This window comes from Pseudopipra pipra, chromosome 1, assembly GCF_036250125.1.
Source record: "Pseudopipra pipra isolate bDixPip1 chromosome 1, bDixPip1.hap1, whole genome shotgun sequence".
Lineage (NCBI taxonomy): Eukaryota > Metazoa > Chordata > Aves > Passeriformes > Pipridae > Pseudopipra > Pseudopipra pipra.
In genome coordinates this window covers 86339255-86367252 of record NC_087549.1, presented here as the reverse complement: position 1 = coordinate 86367252, position 27998 = coordinate 86339255, and the positions used below count along the sequence as shown (strand labels likewise).

General features: G+C 37.1%; 1 protein-coding gene and 1 long non-coding RNA gene across 6 annotated transcripts in view; one reads left to right on the top strand and one right to left on the bottom strand.

Annotated features, from left to right (window-relative positions):
• The window catches only part of PRP4K (pre-mRNA processing factor kinase PRP4K), a 25442-nt gene extending 5470 nt beyond the window's left edge, over positions 1–19972 (bottom strand). For 4 of the 5 annotated variants that reach the window (XR_010432363.1, XR_010432364.1, XR_010432366.1 and 1 more), the window contains exons 1-12: positions 19854–19972; positions 14457–15650; positions 11351–11524; positions 10932–11087; positions 10122–10203; positions 8446–8656; positions 6077–6150; positions 4660–4750; positions 4134–4281; positions 2760–2897; positions 1468–1621; positions 438–552 (exon numbers count right to left, since the gene is read on the bottom strand). Coding sequence is in view for 1 of the 5 variants with exons in the window: in XM_064663388.1 (XP_064519458.1) it covers positions 438–552; positions 1468–1621; positions 2760–2897; positions 4134–4281; positions 4660–4750; positions 6077–6150; positions 8446–8656; positions 10122–10203; positions 10932–11087; positions 11351–11524; positions 14457–15650; positions 19854–19891 (2575 nt within the window). In the remaining 4 variants the exon portion in view is untranslated. The remainder of the gene's footprint in view (positions 1–437; positions 553–1467; positions 1622–2759; positions 2898–4133; positions 4282–4659; positions 4751–6076; positions 6151–8445; positions 8657–10121; positions 10204–10931; positions 11088–11350; positions 11525–14456; positions 15651–19853) is intronic. The other variant, XR_010432367.1, reaches the window with a different exon arrangement.
• LOC135418306 (uncharacterized) overlaps positions 19925–27998 on the top strand; it is a 23313-nt gene continuing 15239 nt past the window's right edge. Inside the window, exons 1-3 of the long non-coding RNA XR_010432388.1 lie at positions 19925–20055; positions 20561–20692; positions 20774–21869. This is a non-coding gene — a long non-coding RNA (uncharacterized LOC135418306). The remainder of the gene's footprint in view (positions 20056–20560; positions 20693–20773; positions 21870–27998) is intronic.

Genomic DNA, 27998 nt, shown 5'->3' with positions numbered 1-27998 from the left:
AGCCATACAATATCACAAAAGCAGACAGATGAAAAAATTATGATTTCTAAACTATATTGGTGCTGCTCCTCTTAGGAATAGAAAGTTACAATAAAAGAAGCATGCAAAATTTTAAAGTATCCCTATTTTAGAAAGGGATACTTTACCTACCACCAAACTAATCAGCAAAAAACCAAGAAGTCAGAACAATAACTACAAATTAAAACAAATTAAAACTATAACCCATCAGAATGACATCTCCCCATCCTCACTGAGCTGACCACCACCACACATGAAAAGTCTTACAAGTGCTTTCAAAGTCTGAATTTCTGACTGCCATCATATTTCCAGAGTCTTGTTTTGCTAAGACCTGAGGGTAAACTCAAGTCGAATTCTCATCTGCTAGTACTGGTATGTCTTGCTATGTGATGCATGTAGAGAATCCAAAGTGTACTTACTGATTTCTGGAGCTCGATAAAATCTACTAACTAGATAGGGTGTGATGTCATTATCTGCAACATGTGAAGCTGATCCAAAATCACAAAGCTTTAGTATTGTTTTAGACTCATTCACCTGAAAATTAAACATAAATATCTATTAGCACCATTTGTGGACAGAATTGACAACAGCACTGTGAAAGTGATAATATATTTAAGTCAGAGGTAAGACAAATATTCAGCCTTTAAATTGAAAGTTTCCTTCCTTTCTGTATTGTAATAAAACTGTAAAACTTTCTCAAACTGAAAGTGATAGTTAATGCCTTCAGGTCCTACAAAATACAAAAAAAAAGAGGTCAGTTTCAGGTACTTTTTCCTGATCAAAATATCTTTGGTGGACCCAAATTTCATTCCAGATACTGAAATTTGATCAGTTTAGACTTGAAACTCCAGTATCCAGAGTACCACTCATAAAACAGCATATTATTCAAATATTTCATGCTTGCATAGTAAATTTTAATGCTGTGATGGTAATACGAAGACATTCTAGATAAATTAAAAATCTGAGTTTGTCACAGGGATGACCTTCAAGAAAACCAAAGGAAATCTCTTGGACTTCTCTGATGTAGCTCTCATGCTCTAAGACAAAAGAGGAATTAAGGACCTTTCCCTGTTATCTCACATAAACAAAATCTCCATCCAGACTCAAATAACCTACTTCCATTTTACACAAAGGAAGAACATTTTTCAACTATCAATGGAAAAATTCCAAGTATTTCTCCTAAGAAAAGACACTGTCTTACTTTGGAAAATCTGCTTTCTATAAAGATACAAGTGGATTCACGTTCGTTTGAAAAAGATTTTATTTAGATGTTTTATTATATTTCCTACTTACCATTTATATCACAATATCATTTTATATCGAAGTATAAACCTGAAATATTTTCAGTAATTTTTGACTTCACCTAAATTAACTGAATGATATAAATTTAAAATATGTCATTGTACACTATATACCGTACAAAATAAATTTCAATTATTTCTTACTTACCAAAATATTATCTGGTTTAATATCTGCATGTAGGATATTGCATCTTTTAAGAAGTTTTAAAGCCAGGAACAACTGCTGGCTGTAGGAACGCACTGCTTTAATATGGAGTCCAACATCTTTCCCGTACTTCTTCAACACCTCTCGTAAATTCATACTGTTAAGAGAAAGGGAGAACGAAAAAATAGAAAGGATCTTAACAAAGAAAAACACAGCAGCCTCCTAAACTGTAAGACAAACTTGAACAAACCAGTTAGCTTTAAATACCTTTTGAGAAAAGCAGCGTTCAACTTAACATACTACTGTTAGCTACAGGAATGAAACAAAAAGGCTGGTCAAGATCTATCCCATACTGTATATACACTGGACTTACTTAGGTCAGAGCACATTTTTATTCAATTTTAGTTTGAGAGGATTTATTTGCACACAAACAGCATTTTCTTAACAACTGTAAAGCCTTTGTACTCATTTTCTTCAGAAATAAATGAAAAAGAAAGCATGCAAAAGTTGAAGATATTTTTTGGCGACTTAAACAGCAGATAAAAGGACCATAATTCCAGGACAAAAGCATAATTGTATATAAATAATGTACAAGTGTGTTATAAAGAGATAGTGCAGCACAAAAAAATTAATTTGTTATATGGCTTATTAATGGAAATATCATAGTAATTTTATAAAATTTGCATTGTTTTACCATATAACTTATCTTCATCCCAAATACGGCAAAGATTAAAATATGACATACACAGAAAACATAGGATATGAACAACAAGCAGGAATGGGGACTAAGACAATTAGCATATCTGTATCTATCATGAAACTGTCTACAATTAATGTGTCAAAAGAGCTTAATTACTCAAACAGAAAGTGAACATGAAAAGAAACCACTGTAACAATTTTCTTCCTCAGACTGTTTACATATATATACATATATACACATTCTTCACAGAATATACAGCTTTTGCTAAACCTGCTCTGGGTTTAATACAAACCCTTAAAACAAAGAATTATGAAACTTAATAAACTTAAAGAGCAGTACTGGTGAGAGGAACCACCTTTAATACATTATTTTGTTTCAAATATTTTCCAGGCAGAAAGCTTACATCAATGCTTAAAGGAAATCAGAAGTGGATTTGTGCCTCCAGATAATTTTTTTTTGTTGTTTGAAAGTTCCATGCATTCTTGAATCTTGGCAATAGAACAAAGTATCAAAACAATAGCCAAAACTGGAAAGGTAAAGAACACTCAGTACTACTTTACCTTTTACAGAGAACCCCAAACATTTGTCATCTTACCTGAGTGGCTCAAATACCAGACAGAGATGTTGTTTGTGGTAGAAATGCCTGAACAACCGTAGACAATGAAACTTGTCATCAGGATCAGCATCATTGAGTTTCTTTAAAAATTCCAGTTCTTTTAGGCCAGTTTTTTGCCTGAAAACAGAGGAACGTGATTACAAAACAAAATCAGATAAATTCCAATAGTTTTTAAAATCTAGATATTCACTTGTGTGGTTATAATTATCCAGGAATGAAAAGTGTCTTGTCATTACTTAATGTACCACATATTAAAAAAAAACAAAATCACAACAGGGCTTTGGTGTCAGTGTCTACTTACTGGCTAAGTTTATTTAATTCTGATCTTCACTGTGCCTTGTAACCTACTTATCCCTTCCTCCTCACTCCCAGTTGCATGCAAAGCTAAAACTGGATTTCCTCTTATAATATGACACTGAAATTTCAAATAGCACTCACCTGAGAAGTTTATTTTTTTTAAAAAATACTTAACCACATTATTAAAAGAAGATTTAAGCTGAACTGATTATAGATTCAATTACACACCCAAGCTTATTACCTATACAACATACCAAACTAAAATAGCTTAACACTCCCCTTTAGTTTTTAAAACTTTTCTAGATACTTATTCACATAACTAAAAATAATCCAGTTATACAAAAAGTAAGACAATTCTCAAAACTTCCAAGGCAAAATGCATAGAAAATATTTTCTTTAAAGTTGTCTGTAGCAGAAGAGGACATAATAAATGAAATACTGCAGCAGATACTGAAAATGAATATTGAAGACAAGTCCTCAAATAACATAGTTTAATAGATCATATTTGTTAATGTTCATTCTGAAAGTCCTCATTTTTTTTTATTTCAACAGTGAGTCTCATCCCTTTTTATGTATCTTATACACATGCAAACATATAGAAAAGATACAAAAATAATTAATGTATGGAGGTCATTTTGTAAATTGCAGATGATTGACTGGGATCCAACCCACAGCCTGCCACATACAATTTGGTCCATCAAAAAAAAAGGTTTTTTTTACAGTCCAGGCCTCCCATCTCAAAAAATTTAAGTCTGGGCAGGCCTCATAATTAACTGTAACCTTGCTCCTTGCCATGGCTATTCCCTGCAGTTTTGCAAATGAGAAAGTGCCTGATGAAAATGCAAGTACCCTTCTTCCTGCGATAGCTGTAAAGAAGAGTGGATACATAGTCCTCAAGCGCTTCCCATTATCTGGCTCAAATTAGCAGAAAAGGCAGGAATCACAGCTGTAATCTGTTACTTCACTTGAAACAAAGGGAGATTCAAATCACATCATGAAAAAAAACTTCCAACTGTCACACATGCTTTATTATTATCAAACAAAGACATTACTTACATAAGTTCGTTGTTCCTGATGATTTTAACCGCTACTTCTTGGTTTGCTCTCGCCATGTCCCTGGCTCGCACTACGTTACTGAAGACTCCCTGACCAGTGTAACCATAGACATTGTAACGTTTATCTAGAACTTCACCTATATTAACACCTGAAGGATAAAATCAGGCAATTTCAAATTATGAGTGATATATGTAATGGAACATTTCATGAAAACTTTCACGAAAAATAAATCATTCTCTATCATTACAAAAAACCAGGGTAAATGGCAAAATCCTTTAATTTTATGGTGTACAATCACCTAGCTTTGTGGAAATTATGGGGAACAAACGGCTATTCTGTAAATCTGGAGTCCTTTGATAACTCAGGTTAAAATCTGCATGCTTATTTCATCCATTACATTACACGATTGGAGAGTGCTCTGTGATATACCCACATTAGAATAACATTTCAGTACTTTTCCATGAGGATTTTCTCCATTCAGCACTCTCATTCTATCTGTCCCTACTGATCAACAAATACCACTTACGGTAATAGCCTTCTGCATCAGTCCAGTTATCCCTGAGATTGGGGTTTTCTTTGAAGTCTTTTCCAAACCCAGCAGCCCTTAGACGAGCACTCTGAAATAAAAAGTAACAGCCTTGCTTGTGTGCTCTGTATTTTTCCTTGATGTTTACTTACCAAAGCCCTTTTCCCCCTACTGAAACACTGTTCCTCTCCACAATACAAACACACTTATCTTGTAGGAGGGAGAAACAACTTAACATAAAAAGCTATTTACATACCAGTATCTAAAGTCTGATGCAAGGAAAGAGGATGAGATCAACCAACAGAAGTATTATTAAACATAAACGGGTAAAGTTTCAATTAATACCCACAAGATATTTTTTACAAGTCACATTAGAATGCACATTTTGGACCATCTAAGTAAGACTTGTTATTTACAGTATGTTTATAATAAAAAATTTAGCAATTTGCAAGGAAAATATAACTCTTTAAGCCTTGAATTTCGGTTCATTCAATGGCACTTGTTTCATACTATTATACATAAAACTATAACATTACTACAACTGCTGCTGACATCTCTTAACAGACTCGGCAATATTTTATCACAAATTCCAAACTATGAGTTGCAAAGAATATCTTCAATTGAACAACGGTTTCTGGAAGGGGGAATTGCTTACTTACAAGCCATATAAATCCCCACTTGTAACTTCTGAATTTTTAAAAATACACCCTCACGCACACATTTGTTATAATTCGTTATATTGGCCATAAACCAAAATTAACTGGAAAATTTTTAAGTTAAGAAGAAAGTTCCTGTCTTGACTTATTTCTTAGTGTTGTCAACCAGCAACAATGCAAGAGGATTTATAGAAAATGGCACATAAAGTCTCAAAACTAGTCACTGGGCTGCCAACATTTCCAGGTCACTTCAGCACATGTAGAGAAAAGCTGATGGAATAGTGCAAAAGTAAAACCAGGAAATATATCTTTCCAACCAAAAAAACCTCACCAAACAAACCACCAGATTACTCCAACATAGCATTATTAGACAATTAAAATATCTTATGCATTTTTTTAATTAATCATACATGAACCTCTGAAAACAGAACAGTGCAACATGGTAACATTAACAAAAAGCTTAACTTATAAATAGGTTCATGTTTTCGCCCTATGCCATTATAGGTCCTATTCAAACAGCAGGTGAATTCCCCAATTGCTTCCTCTGGTAAAACTCACACTAATTTCAGCAGGTTTTATTTCAATGAAATACTAATTAAGAACCACTTTGTCCGACTTGGCTGATCAAAAGATTCAGAACCTACAATCCACTTAGCTGCACATGCTTTTACAAATCAAAGTTCCCACAGCACTCAAGTGACAGTGACTAACAAAAATCAAGCAGAAAGAGATTGTACATTTAATCTCCAAGAATTACCTACATCAAAGTATGCAGCGAACATATCATCTGATTCTGTGAACATATCAGGAGCTAGCAGTTTCTTCTGAGATGAACCTTAAAATGAAATTTAGATTACTCAACATGAAAAAGATGTCGAATGATAACTTTGTTGCCAGTATAATTTGACACTTGGTATTTTTACAACATAGACTAAGATCGGTATGTTGGCAAACAGGAAGCTCTACTAATGTTTCTAGCAAATACCATTTCACATATTTCACATTCTAGAATATAAAACTCAGACTAGTTCTTTAAAACATTCAAAAATTTTACTTCTGTGAAAAACTATGTGTAATAGCTTTCAAGTAATTCACACAGCAGAAAGGAAAAAAGCTAAAATATGTACATGATCCCTACAAATAATAACTATATATATATAAAAACAAGTATAAAATGATTGTGCATATATGTAAAAAAAAAAAGTCATGTTTTCAATATACAGCTTCAGGCTTTTCTGCTAATCACATGGTATTTTGGTAAAAACCAAAGTTGTAAAGCCCAGACGTTGCTTCTTTGGAAAATGTTTTCTCCAACCCTGCCAAAAAGAACCTGGTGTGTAGCTTTTTGTCAAATACAATGTTTACTACTGTGTTAAAGGGAAACATTTTTAATGTGGGCAAGATTATCCCTTTCTCACCTTTTAATCATCTTTAAATCCCACAGTCATTTTACTTGGTTGATAAGATAAAAGCAAAGAAATATAAATTAAGTACATAGTAGCAAAAGTAAGCAAACTTCAAACTGTTTCATAACACACATTATGGCAGCAGCCCTTCCTGAACATGGCAAATCACAGACACTCCCTGCAGGATACTAAGCAATGGAGAAAAATAAATGGTTAAGCTCAGAGGCTTCAGGGTCTCATGACGCATGTAATCAACCACTTCCACACAAAACAACTAGACTGAAATCTGACAGCATCAAAAAACCAGCCATCATGCTGATACTGCTGTTTCAAGATATAGACCCATCACCTGACACTTGTGGGGAGACAGGTTACACCACTGTTCTGAGCTACAGACCCTTCCAGAAACTTCCTCAAATTTTCATTTTAGTTCCGATTACTCACACTTGCATTGGGCTACAATGAGTTATTACCTAGTTTCTTAGCAACTTATTACTCTGGCCCTGTAAAAAGTCAGGATGGAGAAAGAATGGTTTTTGCAAAGAAACATACTTCACTGCTTTCAGCTGTTGTTACAGCCACCTCCGACCCAGGATCCCACCACTAAATGAAAAATTCCAAGACTTGAGTGTAACTGATGTGTTTTTAGAAACTTTTTTCATGTGTCTATGTGGAAAATGTCTATGTAGTTAAGGGTTATATTTTCATATGCTTTAGTACACAAAATTAGAGAGCAGTACATGCTTAGACAAAACTCAAACAATTTATTGTCCGTTACACATAAGAAGACTAAGTCTAAAGTCGTGGTATGCAAATAAAGTGCATAGGACAGTTCTTTTCACAACTGTTGTAGGAGAACAATCTGAAAACACACTCCTCAAGGGAACACCAGGACAAACTACAGAGCAGTACAGCAATCCCAAAGAGACACAGCTTCATTAATTGGAAGAGAAGCATCCACTAGAAGACAGTGTATTTAGCCCCCAAAGATATGTGTGGTGCATGACATGAAATACAACCCACTATCCAACTATTTCCCTCTGAGGGGCTGGGCAGGTTCCACAGCCCTTGTTTAAACAGTGCTCTTGCAACTAAACTGTAAAGAGAAACTTAAGTAGTTTAAACTATCTCATGTATGACCACACAGCAGCTAGACACACCTTTGACTACTTGGAAGATGTACAGTAATCCACTTTCAAAAGACAAAAAAAGCAGCAGATTTTCAATATTACACTGTGCACTCAGAGATGCTCCATTTTCCCTTTGCTGCTGCTGACAAAAGGCAAGTTTTACATCAAGATTTATTTTATTTTAATATTGCTGTACAATTGATTATATGAAGGGAAGCATAATCTCCAGCTCACCCAAAATAAAGACTAGGCTACATTAAGCTTCTAAGAAAACAACGTGCATGAGTGAAAAAAAAAAATTTGGAAAGGTGATTCTTAACTATAAAGACAGACATTGCTATTTGCTCTTCCAAAGGTATAGCCCAAATTGTGTTAAGAGTTATTAGAAATATAGAGAACAAGTTCTACTCATATTATCCTTCCTAATGAGGAAGCTTTATTTTAATCTTTTATCTTTAGTACCATAATATTTGTGAAAACGTTCATAAATTCCATCCAAAATGTCAACCTACTTCCAAGTCTGGAAGTATGTAAAGAAACTAAGCAAATGCCTGAGCTTTCATAAATTGCATTAGACAGATTTCAGAATCTTACCGTTGTTCTGTTCAACTGTCATGAGGTTGTGCTTGGCTTTTACTGATGCTTCAAATGTGTCCACGTTTTCCCGTTCGTACTCCTTAACATCAGCAGCTACTCTTTCTAGTATGTCGTCAGGCGAATTCGAGCGACTACGTGTACTACTTTGAGGACTGCTTGGTTCAGATGGTACAGATATATTACTGTCTTCTGTCTGGCCCTTGTATTTCTAAAAATAAATTCAATTTTTAATGTCTCCATCACAGCTTATCACAATTTAAGCATTTTCATACCTACCCTTTCAATGGTTTGTGCTAAACCTTAATCTTTGCCTTCAGAATCACCTACATCTCTAAAGACAAGACTATTTGCAGAATGGGATACAACTTTTGAAAATTGACTTTTTTTTCACAATGCACCACAGCCCAGACCATAAGACTGAAAAATTCATGGGTGTCTTTAGGACTTCACATTTCTATAAAAAGTGATTATTATCGAAAATTAACTACTTGGTTATGCACAACAAACCGTCAGCAGCAACAGATTTATTACTAAGCCATTCAGGCACACAAACGTTGAAACAGCCTCAGAGGAAAAATTAATTATGTCTTGCATTCTAGAACCTTTCCCATTTTTATTAGTGTTACGATAGAGAAAAGCAGTTTTTTAGATTCATGTTTTATATTTGAATTGGAAATCCTATTTATTCATTCATTCATGTTGAAAAATTTCAGAAGCATTAAAAAAATTCAAACATCTTTACAATTTTTTTAGCTTTAAGTTCTACAAAATTATACAAACCTCACTTCCTATCCCAAAAGCTAAAAATCAAGTTGAATAAACGCTGATACCACTCAGTTATCAAAGTCAAACTATTCAATAATACAAGCAGAGGTTTTCATTTAGGGAATGCAGCTCTGGAATTTTCTTCCTGCAGGCACCAACATCAGGTGTAACTGGCCTTTAATAAGAATTTATATGGTTTTTCTCAGTCATAGTTTTGAAGGATTTTACAGTGGGCTTTGCATAAAGCTCAAATAATGAGCGGTATTTTTAGTGCTACTTAAATAAGCAGTACACTAAAACCAGTGGCTTTGTACATCATTAAATAAATATGCTACAGCATTTTGCTTGCTATGTTCTAATTGTGTGCCAAATTCCACCCTTGAAAAGAGATACCTGAGTTGTGCTCTACAATTTCATTCCCTTTGGTCACAGCTCCCTGTCAGGGGTCTCAATCCCGTATTACATCTGTGATTACTGATACATATTCCACCTTAAGGGAGGAACCCACGCCAGCGGCTTTATGAAACTTTGGAAACTCACAAGGACAACTTCTACTTGAAAAAAACCGATATGTAACTTAGAGCTACACTGACATTATTATATCAATGATATAGCTACGAAGAAACTCTACAAATGAAAATAAAGTAAGAATATTTTTAACATGTCCTAAGACTGTCAGAGATGTTTAAGTGAAGCAAAAAATGACTCACAGAAGAATCACTTCAGTCTTAAAAGCAGTGCTGTTTCAATAGAAGTGTAAAGTTTAACAGAGACTAACATTTACAATTAATTAATTGGAAAAATATAGCAACAGTAATTACTATTGTAAGGTAGCAATAGGCAAAGAACCTTACTTTATCCCAACATTTTACACTACAAACATAAAATTAGTGTCTGTAACCATATACCTGAACAATTGCTTGTCGCTGTAATCTCCTTTGTCTTATCTCTGCTTCTTCATCCTCTTCTTCCAAATCAAAGTCTTCAAGACTATGAAAACATGATTATTTTTTATATAACCTCATAAACAGAAGATTATCTACTGAATGTAACCAAACACAGTTCTTTGGTGTAGAAAGCACAGAAGATATTGAACAATATTGTTCAACTGACTCAGAAAGCTACTGTGTATTGAATCCCAGTGTGTATATTTACATCTCCTTACAGAGAAGATTTATCTCTTAGTATCTCATTGGGACATTCTGTAGATCATTTTTAATTGCAAACAATTAACAGCAGCCTTTTAAAAGAAAACAAAAAAACAAAAAACCTTGTTCATTTTCACTGCAGCATCCTTAATAATTTGATTAAGAATGCATAGTCTTGCACAATTGAATAAGTAGATATTTAGCAAATATAAACACAATTTGCAGACAGCAACGAATGCTTTCAGCTATTACAATTTTCCTTGAGCAGTAAGCTTTAATAATCACACCAAAAGTTTCCACAAGATACTGATCAAGCTGAATTAACAAACCTAGTGATATATCATTCTCTCAGGTCTACCCACTAGCCAAGGTCTTGATATTTTTTGCATATTCCAAAGTTTTTCAGAACATCTCAACAGTAATTTGACAAGATCACAAGTACTAAAACATGATTAAGGTTTTAGGTAACAACTCAAAAACTACACCATGAAGATAAGTATTAGTTCATTCTCAGTATCAGTGGAATTATAGCTTTTAAATAATCAATGCAAGTTAGAAATTAATTCTTACTTTTCATCTGATGAAGACTCCTGTTCAGCTTTCATACCCTCAGAAAGACTACCTTTAAATTTGTCTTCCTTAACTTTGCTTCTGCTCCTACGTCTATGGCCACCACGTGACCTGGACCTCCTTCGAAGGCGAGATCTACTTCTTCGGCCTCTATCCCTGTTGATAGTAAGAAGGATTTAGATCTTGGGGTTTTTGGTTTGTTTTTTTGAAGAAAAGAAGGAAAATCTATTCGTAAAACATAAAGGTACGTAATGACTCCAAGTAATAAAACAATTCATGGAGAATAAAATGAATTCAACTATGTTAACACATATAAACATGGACAAAAAACCCCCATAGTCTTTACAGACAAGATAGCAGTCCTTACTCTTCTAATAATACTTTACAAAATACACTTGAAAATACAGGGTTGTGTTTACCTTCTCCGAGGAGATCTACTCCGCCTCCTTGGAGATCGGCTACGCCGAAGGGGTGTGCGAGATCTCCGTCTAATGGGGGACCGAGACCTTCTTCTGGATGGGGACCATCTGCTGGGAGGGCTAACATCTTTTGATCTTTCACGTCTTGACAAAATATCATCTCTGGTCCGTGTTCTTAAAACAGAGGAAGAGAGTGGCAGTAAAAATCAGGAGCAAGCTGAAAACAACAAAAATCACAGTTCCCTCTAAATACTCACTTGAAAAAGTCTTACTGCAGGTGAGGGACCACCAGATGGGCTTCTGAGAGAGAGATGGATAAGTACGCCATAAAGGTGGTTGCCCTTCCTGTGTGTCTCTCCCCACCCTGGGAAGTATGTGCCCACACATCGGACTAGTTCAGGACAAGTATGGAAACAGCTTGCTAATTACTACCATGCAACTAAGAGAGGTTTTAAAACAAAGCTTGTTTTTTAGGACTTACATAAATAGTGGCCTGTTTTCATGTTTATCAGAAACAGTATTTAAACAATACATAAAACCCAAAACCTTATTACTGAGGATTATTTCAGCATCTTTACAACATAGTATTGAAATTTATGCTTAGGATCATGCTACTTCACAGTAGTGACATTGATGTCTATTTCAACTGGGGCACTAGAGCTGCATGGCTTCAACATTTCACACATTCTAATACAGCAGATGAAAACTAGAATTCTTAATTATCATGTAAACTAACCCTTCTCAAATTAAAAAAATAATTCAAGCTTGATTCTATATATTACTCAAAATTTGTTCATTCTTGTGCATTCACAATTATTCCAGAAAAAAATCCTTGATGGGACAACATTAAAAAGCTTAACTGCAAGACAGCAAGACTTCAATCAAAAACTGGAATGAATATAAGTTAAAAGTGTTTAAGAACTATTCTAATGAGGCAGCATCAGAAATTCTTGGAAAATAGGTCCACACTATTTCAAAGAAAATGTTGCTACTCTATTTAATTTTTTTTCCCCACTCCTTATTTTTTCGATTTTTTTAATCAAATTGGAACAACTTATTACAGATGCTATATCTCATCAATGAACAAAATATCTTGGGTCTGAAAGATTAATTGCACTCATTCTGTAATTTTGTTTGTTTGTTTTGAGACAGCTGGATCAGCTTCAGTTACCTTAGCTATATATAATGATCAGGCATACAGAACTGATGCAAAATAGTAAACACTGGGGCAGAAGGAAAATTTACACATATGCAGAGTATTGGCAGTTTCTTCGAAAAATTACTGTACTCAAATGCTTGAATAGGTTGATACCTTTAGCCCAATTAATTTGTATTATGTTCTTGTGAACAATATTACACGAAAAGTCACAGGATGAACTGAGTTCCAGGCTTCCTGGCTAATGAAGTGGTTGTACTGCCAAAACCCAATCAAAATATCTGTTACAAAAAATAAACCAGTTCAGGCATCACAGGGATGAGATAAAAAGTAGAAGTTGATTAAGAATTCATAGTAACATCATATAATAAATAACTTCAGTCAAAGACCTGAGAAGTGTCGTACATGATTAGAACACTGGAAACAAACTTAAAATTACTGGGATTTTTTTGTCAAAACTCTTCATGAAAGCTCCTGAAATTCTCTGGCAGTTTGAGTAATTACAGGTAGTTAAAACTCTAACATAGCTGGAATAAGTTCAGATGTCCTACAAAGAAACATTATTTCTGCAGATCTGCAAACACTTCCAGCAGAAAATATTTCTTAGTCCCCCACTCACATGCTGCTCACCACAGAGTTACAGGATTTGACAGTAAAATTCTAGACACATGCATCACTTGAAGTGTCTAGACAACCAATTCAAACTGGCTGCGATGCAAGCTGTCATGAAGAAGGAAAACTGAAAGATGCAAAATGTTACAGAAGAAAAGCCAAATACTATGCCAAAAAAATAGGTGGTTGTGCCAATACATTCCTGATGCACCAGAAAGCAGCCAGATAAACTGCTAGCATTTACAACATTTACCTAATCTGATTCACACCACTGGGGCCATTCTCCAAAGAACCTGAAGATACCCTGTACCTGAAGATACCCCATACTTGAAACCAGAGTAACCTTCAGTGATTAAGGCTGAAAGACCCTCACATTTTTTTGGTGCTTATTTACTGAGCTCAGTCTTTGTGGTTTTAATTCCAGTTTAAAATTTATACTTCTTCGTTCTTAATTCTCAGACTCGGTGAAGCTAAATCCCATGATAGAAAGTTTCAAAACATTCATTATGCACTGCTGAACTCTTCTGCCTCTTGAACTTTTTACAGCTAATGAGTTAACTTCCAAAAATGCATACACTTATATTGTTCTCTTCCTGGAAACTTACCATCCAGGCATTATTAGCTTTCATAGCAATTTGAAGGTAACTGCTTTCTTAGGCTTAATTGTCTTCTTTAAACAATGCCAAGGCTAAACCCATACACTAAATAGATTTCCATTCTTCTCCTTTAAGTGTATGCAAAACATGTTAATTATATACAACAGTCTGATAACAAAGCAACACTACCATCCCTCTAGCAGATGAAAAATACACAGTATTTTTAAAAGAAAAAAAAAAAAAGACTGAGAGGAACATCTTGATATAGAAGTTTTGCTTACATTCATGCATACTGACTCTATCTTAGGGTTTTGAGTCGAAAATGGGGTTAATTACCCACTTTTAGCCAACAGTAATATGTAAAAGTACAGAGGACTCTCACTCCAAAGAAATTTCTGAAAGCAACAGAACTACTAACAAAGAAACAGAATAGAAGCCAAATTCTGAATCCAACTAAGTGATAGAAAGGAGAACATCGAGTTATAAAACTTGTTCCCAGTAATGGTGTGAGCAGAAAATAACTTAGCACTTTAACAACCACAAGCTGCATGTGCCTGTCTGACAGCTGGGAGTATCTTTAAAAAAACTAAGTACATACAAAGTAAGCTCACAATATAACGCACAACCTGATTACTTTTTTTAATAGCTATTTTCAGAATAAAACAAGGAGGTAAGCACTGAACTAGAAGATATTTCATCCCATGATGCATTTTTGCAATGGCTCATGACATCTTTAAGCTACCTGGGAGAAGAAAGACGCCTCCTTTCTGATTCTCTTCTTTTCCTTTCTGCAGATCTACTCCTCAGTCTTCTAACTGGAGACCGGGTTCGAGAGGGGGATCTACTCTGTTTAGATCTGCGATCATTAAAGAGAGGGGATCTGCTTCTTCTTGACTTTTCACGTTGTTTGGGAGATAAGCTTCTTCCTTTTGGGCTACGGCCAGGTCGTCTGGGGGACCTGTTTTCTTTCCCTGAAGAAGCATCTTTAGAAGGAGATTTAATTGGCTTTTTTTCTTTGTCAGTCTCTGATCTCCTAGGTTTTCTATCTTTGGACCGTGATCTTCTATCTTTGGATTTGCTTCTTAGTTCTGTTGGAGATTTAGATTTTCTGCCACGATCTCTGCTTTTGTTTTCATTAACAACTGGAGACTTTCTGCGATCTCTTGATTTACTTTTATCATCGGCCTTATTTCTATCCTCTGGAGGAGATTTAGACTTTCTGTTTTTCTCCTGAGATCTCCTCTTAAGCATTGGGGACCTAGATTTCCTTGTCTGATCTTGAGACTTACTTCTCTTATAAGGGCTTTTGGATTTCCTCCTTTCTTTCGACTTGCTTCTAGTTGTCTTCTCTTTGACTCCATCAACTCCTGTCTTGCCTTTCTTTTTGTCAGACCTGTGCCTAGTCCTTTCTTTTGATTCACTCTTACTTGCCTTCTTGGAACTAGTTTTATTGTCCACAGGTTCTAATTTCCCCTTAGTGTTTGACTTTGCTGTAGGCCTCGTTCCATTTCGTGCTTTTTCATTAATCTCCCCCTCTTCTTCAGATCCTGACTCATAACCTTGTAATATTAATCCCATCCCAGATTGGACTTTTCCTTCCATTAATTCATTTTCAAGTTCAGCTTTCAATAATGCTCTTTGTTTCTCCAAGTCTTCCAGAGGAGCTAAAAAATCAATTTTAGTTCTTTTAGCTGGTCCATCTTCTTTGTCAGAGGCATCAGCCACCTCTTTCCATTTATGTTTCTTATGTTTGTGTCTGTGTTTATGTTTTTTGTCCTTATCTTCTTCTGAAGAATGTTTATGTTTCTTGTGTTTACTTCGGTGTTTGTGTTTCTTTTTTTTGTGTCGGGTGTGCTTGTTCTGAGGTTGGTCTGCCTCTGATACTTCCCCATTTTCTTCATTTACACTTTTCTCGGATGCCTCAGCATCCTCAACCCTGCAAAAAAATAAAGAGATCAGTACTATCAACTTGCTGCAGTCTTTTATCTCATGTTAAGTCAACAACCTTTTTTATCACAAAAACTAACTGGCATTTAATCACTTACCTTTGGGAGAATTAAAAATGTACGACTAATTTAACTAAGTTGTAACAGCAGATACAGTTCCTCACAGACAGCTACTGCTGCACAGCAAAATACTACGGAAGGAAGATACAGCAAATGCACTGACAAAACAAGATATGTGGGTGGAATCAATGCTCACACCTTTAGATTCAATGCCGACAATATCTGTAATAACATACAACAGTGCTGCATATTTACATATCTTGTCAGTCCATCATTATCTTTTTCACTTGCTGTTCCACTCCAATGCCTAACCCAAGCTATGGATTTTAAAAGTATTTTCCAACGGTAGAAAACAGTTGTGCTCCAAAGATCAAAATTTATTTCAAGGGATGATGCTGACCAGCTAACAAAACCTTCTTGTAAAATCTCACTCAGAGCTGACTGACTCCCTTAACTGAATCTTCTTTCTGTAAGTGTACACACCTGTTAGAAAATCAAGAACTCTTCTTACACATTTGTATTATTTATGCAAGGCAGGGAACACTATTGAGGAACAGTATAAATTAAGGAAGTCTAATTTCAGAGCAGCTTTCTGACACTATACAGCAGATAGCAGCTTTGAAAAAAGTGTGGTAATCTTTCTACCTGTAAAATGGCATTGAGTGAAACAGCTGAAAATAAGTCTGCAGCAGGTTATTCAAATAATAATAATATGCAGTGTTTCTTCTAAAAAGAATAGTTTAAATTAAGTATAATTTCTTCAGGTAGAAACTTTGAAAATGACAAAATTTAGACTTGATGTTACACATTCCCTTGTATTATCTTCCATAGACAGTGAAACTGGCTTAACTATAGGTTTTTTACACTGTTTAAAAAATACCTCCTGATCTCCTTCAGAACATCAATCAAGTTACTGTGTTAAGACAGACATTTGCCTTTTGAAATCTGTTTCCAAATATTACAGGTGCCAGAGCTCACCTTTCTACAAACTAAGCTAATATTAGCTTACTAAGCAAACTAGCTAATACTTTAAGAACTTAAATGTTGCTCTTTCTATATCCCAGGCCTCATTAGTTGAAAACAAATCCCCTACACATGACAGTCAGAAGCAGGGGGTGAATGTACACAGAAATGTTAAAATTATCTTCTGAACTGTACTAGTTTCATATGACAATTGTTTCTTAAGGTTATGATCAATGATCTGGTAGAACAAATGTATCAGAGATACTGTAAGCCAGGTCTAAAGGACAGCACCTCACTATAAATTTGGTTAGTGTCATCCTAATTCAGGACAGGGTCTTCAAACAGCGCACAGTTACTGACTCTCTCCAGCTTGAGTTAATGCAAATTCTAGAGCTAGTAATAATACAGACTTTTCTGCAACATACACTAAAATTATTTGCTAAAACCATTAACACTTTAGTGCTCAGAAATGAGAAACTTGCTAAGGGACTGCTTGAGTTAAAAACATGCAATATTCAGAGACTTCAGTCAGAATGCTACACGCCTTTTCTTTTAGATCTTCACCACTACTTCTGCTTATTCAAGGTACATAGAAAGGGTTTTTTCTTAATTGCATCCTCCTGATACTGCACACCATTACGACAAGAGAATATCAGAACAAAAGAGGAAAATCTGCCTTAAAAAGAACTTACTCTAAGTTGCATTGGGCAGAAAAGAAAAAAAAAAAAAGGAAAGTAAAAGTATTAAATGCAGAACTTCCACTTGTATTTGCAGTCCCGAGCAAGTATGTCTGTGATATAAGTTGGTTAAAGGGCAAAGAAATGTCACAAGGAGAATTTTAAGGGTACTATGCGTCTTTCAAGATTTCTTTTAGTTGGATACAGGATACTGTAGCAAAGTCTTCCTTCTCTTAATAGCAGAAAGTGACAATGAAATCTTTAAGGAAGTTATTTTATTATATCGCATGTATTTTAAAGTTATGTAATAACCTCATCTTAAATTCTGGAAAAGTAAGCTGGCAGAGAAGGCACCAGATGAGATATAACACCCTAGCAATATCTCAGGCCATTACAGACTGCCAATACAACTGCCAGCTGTCTCTGTAACTCAACAATAAAATTACTATTAAGTTCATTAATATGCACAAAATAGTTCAGATTTTCTTCATGTTCATTTCAAGTAATTCCACCAAAATGTGGATAAACTTTTACTTCATTTAAACGCTTCAGAGGTGTATTGACATGGATGAGAAACCTTTTAAGAAGATTTTAGAAGGTGATGAGGTAGTTTAGTATGTGCATGTTTAGGCACTAATGGCTTTAAATAGAGACAAATTGTGACATGATCTTGTTATAGCCCTACTTTTTCCTACTTCAGAATTCAAAAAGAAGAATGATAGGAAGTTCATAAGGATTTGCAAAGAGATTTCACCCATCTTTTCCTACATACAAGGTTCCTATCGTCAGCTGCTATCTTATCACTTAGTTAACTTTCTCTATGCAATAGTAAACACTCATGTGTTTTACATAGTTCACACGTACACTCACCCCATTTCCTCACTCGTTTTCCACTCCCACGATCAACAATAAAATCAAGCATCAAATCAAAACTTTTTAAGGCAGAAAAAATACAGAAAGCAGTTTATACAGCTAAAATATTTATATAGCGAAGAAGAGCGATGGAGTAATCATTAGGATGTTGTGATAAACAAAGTCTCGAGTTTTTATAAGTTTCGAATAATAGTTTATTATATGGTAAAAGCAAGCAGCCGGCTGGGTGACAGAAATGAGACCAGTTTCCCAAATCTGCACACCCCTACTACAGGGTACATTTAGTATTTATCTTAGCTACTTCATGCATATTAATTATATCATATACATATACATTCTACAGGTTTTTGCTAAATATTTAATATATGGGTTTTCTTACAGCTAAAGCTAAAAGGGTTATCTCTACAACCAGTCATAATTCATGCATTCTTGGACGAACAGGCGCCTAAAGATTTAAAGTTCTACTATATTTTATCCTTAGGATAGTAAGGAGGTTTTAGGCCTCCTGACCTTGTGAGGGTCTGTTTTATTTCTTTATGGGGGTGTAATTAAGTTTTACAATCCGTTTGTTTTATTTTGATGTAATCACCCATTTGTTCCACGAATCACAATTATTTATATATCACAATGTTAACTCCGGGCAAAATTTCCAGAAGACTGTGTTCACGACCTTCTGAGTGCGGACAAACCCAAACCACACGGCACTAACCAGGGTGCCAGGAAAACGCACGCCCGGGAGCCCCGGTCTGGCGGGGAGGCGGCAGCTCGATCTCCGCTTCCCAACGGGAGCCGGGAGTTGCCAGTCATTTCGAGGGCTGGAAGGAGGGGCTGGCGGCAACAAATCGCTTTCTGCTTCCCGCAGCACAGGCACTTTCCCTACCGCGAGAGCGGCGGGGCCCGGGGGAAGGAAGGCGGGCGGGAGGTGGGCTCGCCGCAGGGCGGGCAGCGGCTCCGCGGCCCCGGGGCGCCACCGAGGCACCCGCTGGCCCGGAGCGCCCCCGGCCCCGCTCGGACAGGGCGTGTGTGGGGGGGTGGGGGGGTGTGAGTGGCGGGGGGGGGAAATCCCGGACAGCGCCGGCCCGGAGCCACCTCAGGATGCCCAAGTCCTGCGCGCCGGGCGGCGGCGGCCTCGCAGCCACGCGGAGGAGGCGCCCCCCCAACACAGCCTCGTCCCACTGTCCGGCAAACCCGGTTCCCCAGCGGCGATCGCCGCTCCCCGTGGCCGCAGCGCCCCTGGGGCGGGAAGGCGCACGCGGGACTCCCGGGGACACGCGCCCGCCGCTCCCGGCGCCGCTTCCCTTCCCTTCCCCCTCCCGCGCGGCCCTCCCGGATCCACGGGCGAACGCAGTGTCCCCGGCCCCGACGGGTCGCCTCGCCGCGAGCCCAGCCGCTCCTACAGCAACCACTCTGCCCCGGGGCGGCCGCCTTCCCCCATCCTCCTCTCCTCATCCCCTCCTCCTCCCTCGCCACTTCCACCCGGGCCGCTTCTCGTCCTCCCCGTCCCGTGTGTGTATTCCCCCCGCTTCAATCCCCTCGCCCGCGCTTCTCCCTCCGCCTCCCTCCTCCTCCCCGAGGAGCCGCGGCGAAGAGACTCCCCCCCAGCCCCAGCTGGTCCCTTACTCGGGCGGTCGCTGCTCGGGCTCGGCCGCGGCGGCCATTTTGAACTTCCGAACTCCTTCGCTGCCGCCGCCGCCGCCGGGAAGGGGGGGGTGGCGCGGGGCCGGAAGTGAATCCCGCGCGCGGGGCCGCGAGCGCGGCGGAGGCTCCGCCTCCTCCCCCAGGGGCGTCACGGGGGAGGCGGCGGGAATGGAGGCGGCTGGGAGTGAGTGGCGTTGGCTGGGATATCCAGGGGTGGGGAGCGGGGACGGGGGGCGCTGGAATAGGTTGTTCAGAGAAGCTGTGGATGCCCCATCGCCGTGAGTGTTGAAGTCTGGCTTGGCTGGAGCTTGGAGCAACCTGTTCTAGTGTCCCTGCCCATGGCACAGAGGTTGGAACTGGGTGATCTTCGAGGTCCTCTCCAACTCAAACCATTCTGTGATTTCATGGTCTTGTTGTAAGGCGTTGTTCCGCCTAATTTGCCTTTCCAGGCTGCTGGGAAAAGGCCGGTGGGCTTTGGCGGCGGGATGTTGGGCTGTGTTTGGGATGTGCATGTGATGATGGCTGTTGGGTTGGAGGGGTGCAGATTTCTCACCAGCGTGCTTGGCTTTTAAGATCAGTATTAGATTTAAAATTACTAATTGCCGTGCTCTCTTAACAGGAGCTGCTGTTAAACTTAACACAGAAATGCCATAAAATTATTAATCTGTATTAATTTTTAATTTCAACAGGTGACTTGAGTAGTCATTTATGGCATCGTTGTTCTCATGAAGAATTCTCACTTCTTTCAGATAGTCTTAAAATCTGTGGACATCCTGAGGACTGGAATCTGAATTTGGATTTCACTGCACATTAGCTTTTTGGTAGGACACTTAGAGTGCCTTAGAGACTCCTTACAGTTTGGATAAGTGAATTTTAACTCTTTTGCTTATTGTCTTTTGTAGATTCATCTACTAGCAACTACAGAAAATTAATGAATTTAACTACAAATACCAATGGTTTCTGTCAATGCACCTGCACATCACCTCAAGGACATCACAACATGCCGCTGTGCTTTTCTGAAGCCCAGATTGCCTGGTCTGGTAGAAATATTTCAGGTGGAGATATACAGATGCAAGCTCTGCCATTTAATAAGGAGGATCAAAACTAAGATCAGGATGCACCTGGCTCAAATGTGTGAGACAGATATGGCAGGTCAAATTTCAGGGTATCCTAAAATGGACGAAAGTGAAAATGAGTCATATGGCATGGGAGATGAAAATAATGAAAGCAAATAAACTCTTGCAAAAAATAACTGTCCTGTTGCCTGCGTATCAGATGCCTCAAAATATGAGTCCTCACTATTGTAACATGAGCCTGAGCATAATCCTCATGCCTCTCACTCCTGTGAACACCTTGTTTGGAGAAGCAGCAGCTCATTTGCAGCTTGAGGAACCCTGCAGTGCTGACTTCTCTTCTATATTCCAAGAGAAAGGATGGAGAAGCCCAGTCTGTGACTCTTAGCATCTCTATCATTTTACAGTGTTAGAACTCAGACCTTTGCTGGGGAGGTAAAACCTGCTAAAGCTGAATGGAGGTGTAAACATTACAACAAAAATAGCTGCAAGCTTGATGTGAAGGGTCAGCTCGTTCTGTGGAAGATGCTTGTGCCTTAAAGCTGGGTTCTGAGAGAAGGCAGCACTTTTGCAACATGTGCAATAGAGCACTAGAGCCAAAAGATGCTGAGCAAATCCATTGAAAGGGTCATGATGTGGATCGTGGTTTTAAACGTATTTATTGTCCCGTGACCAAGTGGATCTTAATGGAAAATCATTGAAAAATCACACAAGCGGATAAAAGAAACCTACCAGTGCCTCATCTGCGAAAGTGCTTTTATGTCACAAGATGCCTGGAGAGTGAATAAAAACAACCATTAGAGGAAACCTGGTCCCAGTGCGTGGTATATCTGTTGCCTTCTGAAACTGAGCAGATAAGAAATCTTCATGTAGCTTGCTTACCATTATCGGGATATGGTTAGATGTCCACACAGTGATTTTACCAGTAAGTCAAATTTTGTTTTTCATTCTCATAGAGTTGCCTCCTCAACTATAAACTTGTCTGTGCAAATAACTTTATTTGGTCAATACAAAATTTATTACAGAGTTTCAGTGTGAGCTGTAAATGTTACCATCAGAAGCTACTGTAAAATATCTTCATGCTAGTTTAAGCAAAGAAAATGTACGAATTGCAAAAATTCTAAAAATGTGTTGTAAATGTTCACATTTAGATGACATTCCTTCATTCTGAAAAATCCTATCTCATTTTATATTTTGGATTCTGAATGTTTCTAGGAGTAGTTGACCATCATATTCCAATTATTTCAATATTATTAGCTTTTTAATGGCTCTAACAGTACTGTAAAGGTACTTCTATCAAGGTTAATGCTTTTTTTAGCTTTTTCAAGCTTTGTGACACTGCTAATAGCTAAATATTGTCTCCATTTATAAATGGAAGACCTTGACTGAGTAACATAATCTGTGTCTCCTAAATCACAAAATGACATTATTCCAGTATTCTCGTACTGTTCACCTTTGCACTAACTACTGATGTTGCTTATTTACTTATTATACTTTTTTATATTTTTTCTCTCGTTAGTTAAATAATGTTTCTGTTACTAATTCCAAGTGTTTTGCCCTCAATAAAGCTACGCATTTAGTCAGTAGGTAAAATCTTGAAAGATTGTGTACAAAGGTAGTCTGGGCATTGTTCTGGTTAACCTTTTAGTGTTGTGGGTGATTGCAGTGATTAATTGATTTTAGCAAGGTTTCCATGCCTGCTTCTGTTAATATGAACAAAATTCCTGCTTTATGCTTTGAACTACTGATTTGGTTCTGATTGCTCAGTAGGGCCTAGTGAAAAAACAGGGAATTGTGAAATAAGGTGATGGCTCATGGGTGTGCTCTGGAGTTTGTGGCAGTGGTCAAGTAAGAAAACTGACAGTGTTAGGAACATTGGGGAATGTGCAATGACAGGGCTTCCAGTAATTGTAGCCAGGCCAAGCATTGCATCTGTGTCACAGTAAAGGTTTTGAAGGGTTTAGATTGGTTATATGTTACGCAGTCTAATTTTGATGTCTTCATTGTCTTTGGCATACATTGGGTTGTTATGAGGCTTTTTATTGTTTGAAAGGGCCAGAGATAGAATTCTTATGGAAGGTTATAGCACACTTTCTGGTGAAAAATTGATTGAAAAAACAGTAATTTTTAGAACTAAAAGCAAAACAAGTATTTTATTTGCTTCACAAGGACTTACAGCATCTCCACTTGACTGTGTGTGACTGCAAGCCAACAACAAGGCTGCAGGCCAGCATAACTTCTTCTCTAAGGGATTGGGAAGGAAACCACATGGAAAGACAGCTGCAATTCACAGTATTTCAAAATAAAGTTGACTACAACAGCGAAAAGATTCATGAGTGTTTATACAAACTATGCTTTTGTAAGTGAAAGGATATCTGGTTTTTATTAACAAATTATAAATTGCCCCTTGAATGAGTAATTTCATTCCTTTTTGGATGGGAGACATGGGGATCAAAAATCCGTCTCCCTTACAACTGAAGTGAGAAAACCTGGGACTAGATTTTTCGAGATACTCTTTTGACAATTTCCATTATGTCTGGGGGCAATGAATTTTGAAAATTATAACTTACCATTCACTGTTATGTTAACATGCAGGAAGTTTACTTAATTTTAGCTTTTTGGTGAAAAATTTAATAGGTTAAATAATATTTTTAAAAAGTCGGCAGTAGTATAGAATTGTAAATATTTTATATTTGTTCTGATTATTGTTTACATTTTTATAATAAATGTGAGCAAAGGAAGCCTTTCTAAATATATCTTTAATGCATGCTAATTTCTATAAATTTTTGAAGTGGAGAAGAAACATTGAAGAAACTAAGAAACTTTATAACTTTTTTCAGGTATTTCATTCCATTAAAGGAAGCTTCCATTAAAGGAAGAATGTGTAACATGATAAGGAACTGTCCTTTGCTGATTTGTTGTGCTTGCAGAGCTAATACAATGGGTGTAAGAGCCTTCCTGCTTGCTATGGGGATAGTTTTGGAAACAAGTTTTAAAAGTAGCTTTGCACTTGCATAAGCTTGTGTTTAACTTAGTGTCACGTTTCAGCTGTTAATTGCTAGTTATTTGGTACAATATACTTGTTGTAGCTTTTGACCTATGTGAAAGCCTAAGTGGTTACTGGGAAAAAATGTACAAATTGCTAAAATACTGAAGTTTCTCCCTAATTTCTTACATGGGACAAAGTTATCAATTTGTCATTCTGGGAGATTCTTGTATGAGTTATGTGATGTTATTTGTTTTTCACTTTTCTAAATTAAAACAGTTGTTGATAGTTGTGTAGGCTGTATGGTGACAGTCTTCTATCTGCATCAGGGATAGAGGCAAAAGACCGGAAAGATTATTCACGCTGCCTGTCATAATTTTGGGCCTTTGAATCTCAAGTCTTAAAAAAAAAAAGTTCAGAAGTTGCTACAAAAGTTGAGTGATTTTTATATTAAAACCTTTACAGGAAACAATTAGTGATCTCACTTCCATTTCCCACTAAACTGAAATCCTTTCTGCAAAACTGGCAACCTCCAACCAGTAGTTTCTCCAGACCAAATTTAGACTGTTAGCAAATGTACTGAGAAGAAAACGGACATGTAAAGTACATTGTGTATGCCACTAAAAGTAATCCTTTGAAGCCTGGGTATTTTGATGTTTCCTAAGTATCTGTTCCTTCAATATTTTTCATATGCTTTATATTTTACATCCAAATAACTCCACTGTAAGGATATATTTTGCTAACTCATTTTAAATTGTGGTTTGAAATCTTTGAGAGCTCCTTGTTATTGTGTTTTGGTTTGGGTTTTTTGTTCTGTTTTGACATTGGGAGTGCATTAAGCATTCGTAGAGCTGAGCTAACCTTGGATTTGCTGTTAAAGGCCCCATGGTCAAATTATGTCTTCATAATCAATAATTGCTCTTTATTCTGAAATACTGTGCATCTCAGCCAAAGTTGGAGTCATGTTACTTAATAAGCACAAAATACTTTTAACTACATAGGAGTTCAGTTTGAATATTTATGTTAATAATTGCTTAACATGGATAAATGTATTTTTTCTATTTTAAATTAATGTATTTAATCTGATTTTAACCTGTTGTAACAAATTGTGGCCTTTAATACAGCCAAGGAGTGGATTAAGGTCTGCAAACATCTGTGGAACCACGGTTACATTTTCAAACTGTATCGATGTACTGAATGCAAGATGCCAGAGATAATTTTTCCAGTTATTTTCCCTTTTCCCCCCACTGCTAAATATTTGCTTAATAAAAGTGTACATACAAGTAAATTTGTTTTAATTGGTGGAAGAAGGCTTTAAAACTCATTAAGGTAGATTAGGAACTGTGTTTTGAGTGGTGGGGGGAAGGACTAGGAACTTCTTACAGTTCTTACAGTTTGCTTGAAGGCACTAAACGAAGTGGGCTGTGGGCTGTGGCAGCTGCACTGAGCTAGCAACTGAGCAGCTAAGTAGGTAGAGGGAAAAAGAAGGTAACAACACTCAATACAGGGAATCTGGATGATTCCATCATGTCCAAGCATGATGAGATGCTTGGATTTTTGATAGTTTTTATGTTGATTTGAGTTTCTGATGGGCTTATTTTGGCAATTGATAATTGCTTGGTTGCATAGCTAGTTGTCTGTTAGTTTAAAAGGAAATTCTTCCTTGTTAAGTTAGTAGTGATAAGTTTATCTTCATTACTAGTCTTACTTCATCTTACTCAGTGACAGCTTTATTTCCATCTGGAAGAGGCAGGTGTCCTTTCTTCATACAAGGAAGTCTGTATTACATCACACTTTTATTGTTTGTTGTATTATCAGACTGGGGGTGGGGATACTGTACTGCTTAACATGTCAAAGCTGAAGAATGCTTCATGTCTGAAGCTTTTCTGGATTTAGCTTTGTGTCAATGTAACTGGAATAACACCAGAACTGTAATACTCTTAATGATGACCAGGTTTAATGTTCAATTTAGATCTGTTTTGACCCAAGAGTTCAGTCTCTTTCTGATTCCTTTTTGGACATTTACAGTGTCAAAAGTGCATGTTGCAGTTCATGCTGTTATCAGTTTCAATTCTTCACATCTTGACCTACAAAGACCTAGACTTGTGGTAGAACAGAGCTATGTGAAGAGACTTGTCCCCATGTCTCTGATTTTGGACTGCTGTCTTCGGTTAATCTCATTAAGTGAAGCAAGGTGAATCTTACTGGGAAATGTATAACAGCCTATCAATCAATATATATTAACTTCAGCTTCATCAAATGAACAATTCTTATGTCTAGCTTCAATACTTCTTAAGTCCTAAAGCAACTTTCAAAGAACTCTATCTAGCTTTGTCTCTTGGAGAGTGAACAAAAATGGAGCGGGGGGAACTGTGCATTCTTACACCATCAATGTTTGATTTTCTAAGTTTCTTTAATAGTGGTAAAGGCTGCACATCTCTAGCAGCAGTTCTTCTTCATGCTGATATATACATACTCTCCCCAATATTATGTTAAGTAGCTTATTTCACTGAAATCAGTAATGAATTTATGATGTACCTACATCTCTCACTTCTGTATTATAACTGCACACTTTGTATTTAGAGTTATGAAACCATACTGCATTTTTTTAACTCTAGATGATCTGCTGTGTTACCAGTGTTGTTATTTGTTTAAAAGATACTCTTTTCACTGTTTCTTCTGTCTTGCTTTTCTGTTTGTTTGTTTAAACTGTTTGACTGAAATTTCTCACCATGTTCTTTGCCTACAACTAAAACTTTTCCTTTAAGAACAAATCAACCAAAATGTTTCAGCCGATTTTCTAGAATACATATGGAGAAAACCTTCTGTTCATAATGTTTTCAAGTGGAAACCATAGGACCGTGGTTACCTTTTATTTAAAAAGCCCTAATAGTCCATGGCTTGCAGGAAATATATAAGCATTTTTCAGATGGTGTCATCTATTAGAATAGACAAAAGGCCACATTCCTGATGCAAAAATCTGTTGAGATTTGGCGTCTTCACGATCTCTGAAAAATGCAGTGAACAAAAATGATACCTTACTGCAGGAAGCTGGGTGTGACAGACTGTTTGAGGAAGGTGGGGACAGGATCTGAGAAAACTTGCTGGTTTTCTTTGATACCTGGCTTGCAAAGATTTTTAATTCTTTTGTAGACAGCATATAAAAAAAATGAATACTGAAGACTGGTGGAGCTAGAAAACCTGTGAGAAGTTACTAGAGGAAAAGGCTGAAATAAGGAGATGAACTTAAGCAGAATTTGGCATGTTAGGAAAATTGCTGCTGGGACAGGGCAAAGTGGGCAATGAGTAAAATAATGGGAAGTCTCAGAAAATGAGAATAACTTGGGCAGCAGTTTGGTCTGAAGTGGACAGAAAGGATTTAGTCTCAGACATGTGAACCAGCACTAAAATAATAGGCTACACAATCAATTCTGGGTACTGTTGCTGCCATTATTCAAATTACAATCAGTTCAAGCAACAGGGGTTTCTGGCCTATACATATGCTCCCCTTTTGTGAAATCTGGAATTTATGTTTTAACTTCTTAGGTATTTTGATTTAAAAAATAAAGCTTAAAACCCGTTAAACATTTAAAAGAAAACAAAACCACAAAAAAAAGTTAAGAAAACTCTTGACACAGGTTAAAAAGCCAAGTACTCATCTGTGTGGGTGGGTACACTTGAAAAATCTTCAATTGCCTGACTTGACTGTATATAAATTTCTGCTTCCAGTGATCCTTTTGAAATTCAGTGTGTAGAATGGGTACTGCTTCATTTTTATTCTCTAGAGAACAGAGAAGATACACAAAAAACAATGAAATTAAGGTTACCAAGGCAACTTTAATTTTGGCAATTCCTAATTTTTATTTCTTGGTTTAGCAATCTCAGTGGATTGAAATTTTATTTGAGTTTTTTTTAATATAGATTGTATTTTGTGTTGTGGGAGATATGAGTCTATCTTAACATACTAAAATAAATTACAAAAAATGGCATCTTCTTTAGCAGCTGCTGTGTATTCTGAGTTACTAGGCTGTACATTGCTATACACCATGTATGTACCATACAGAACAT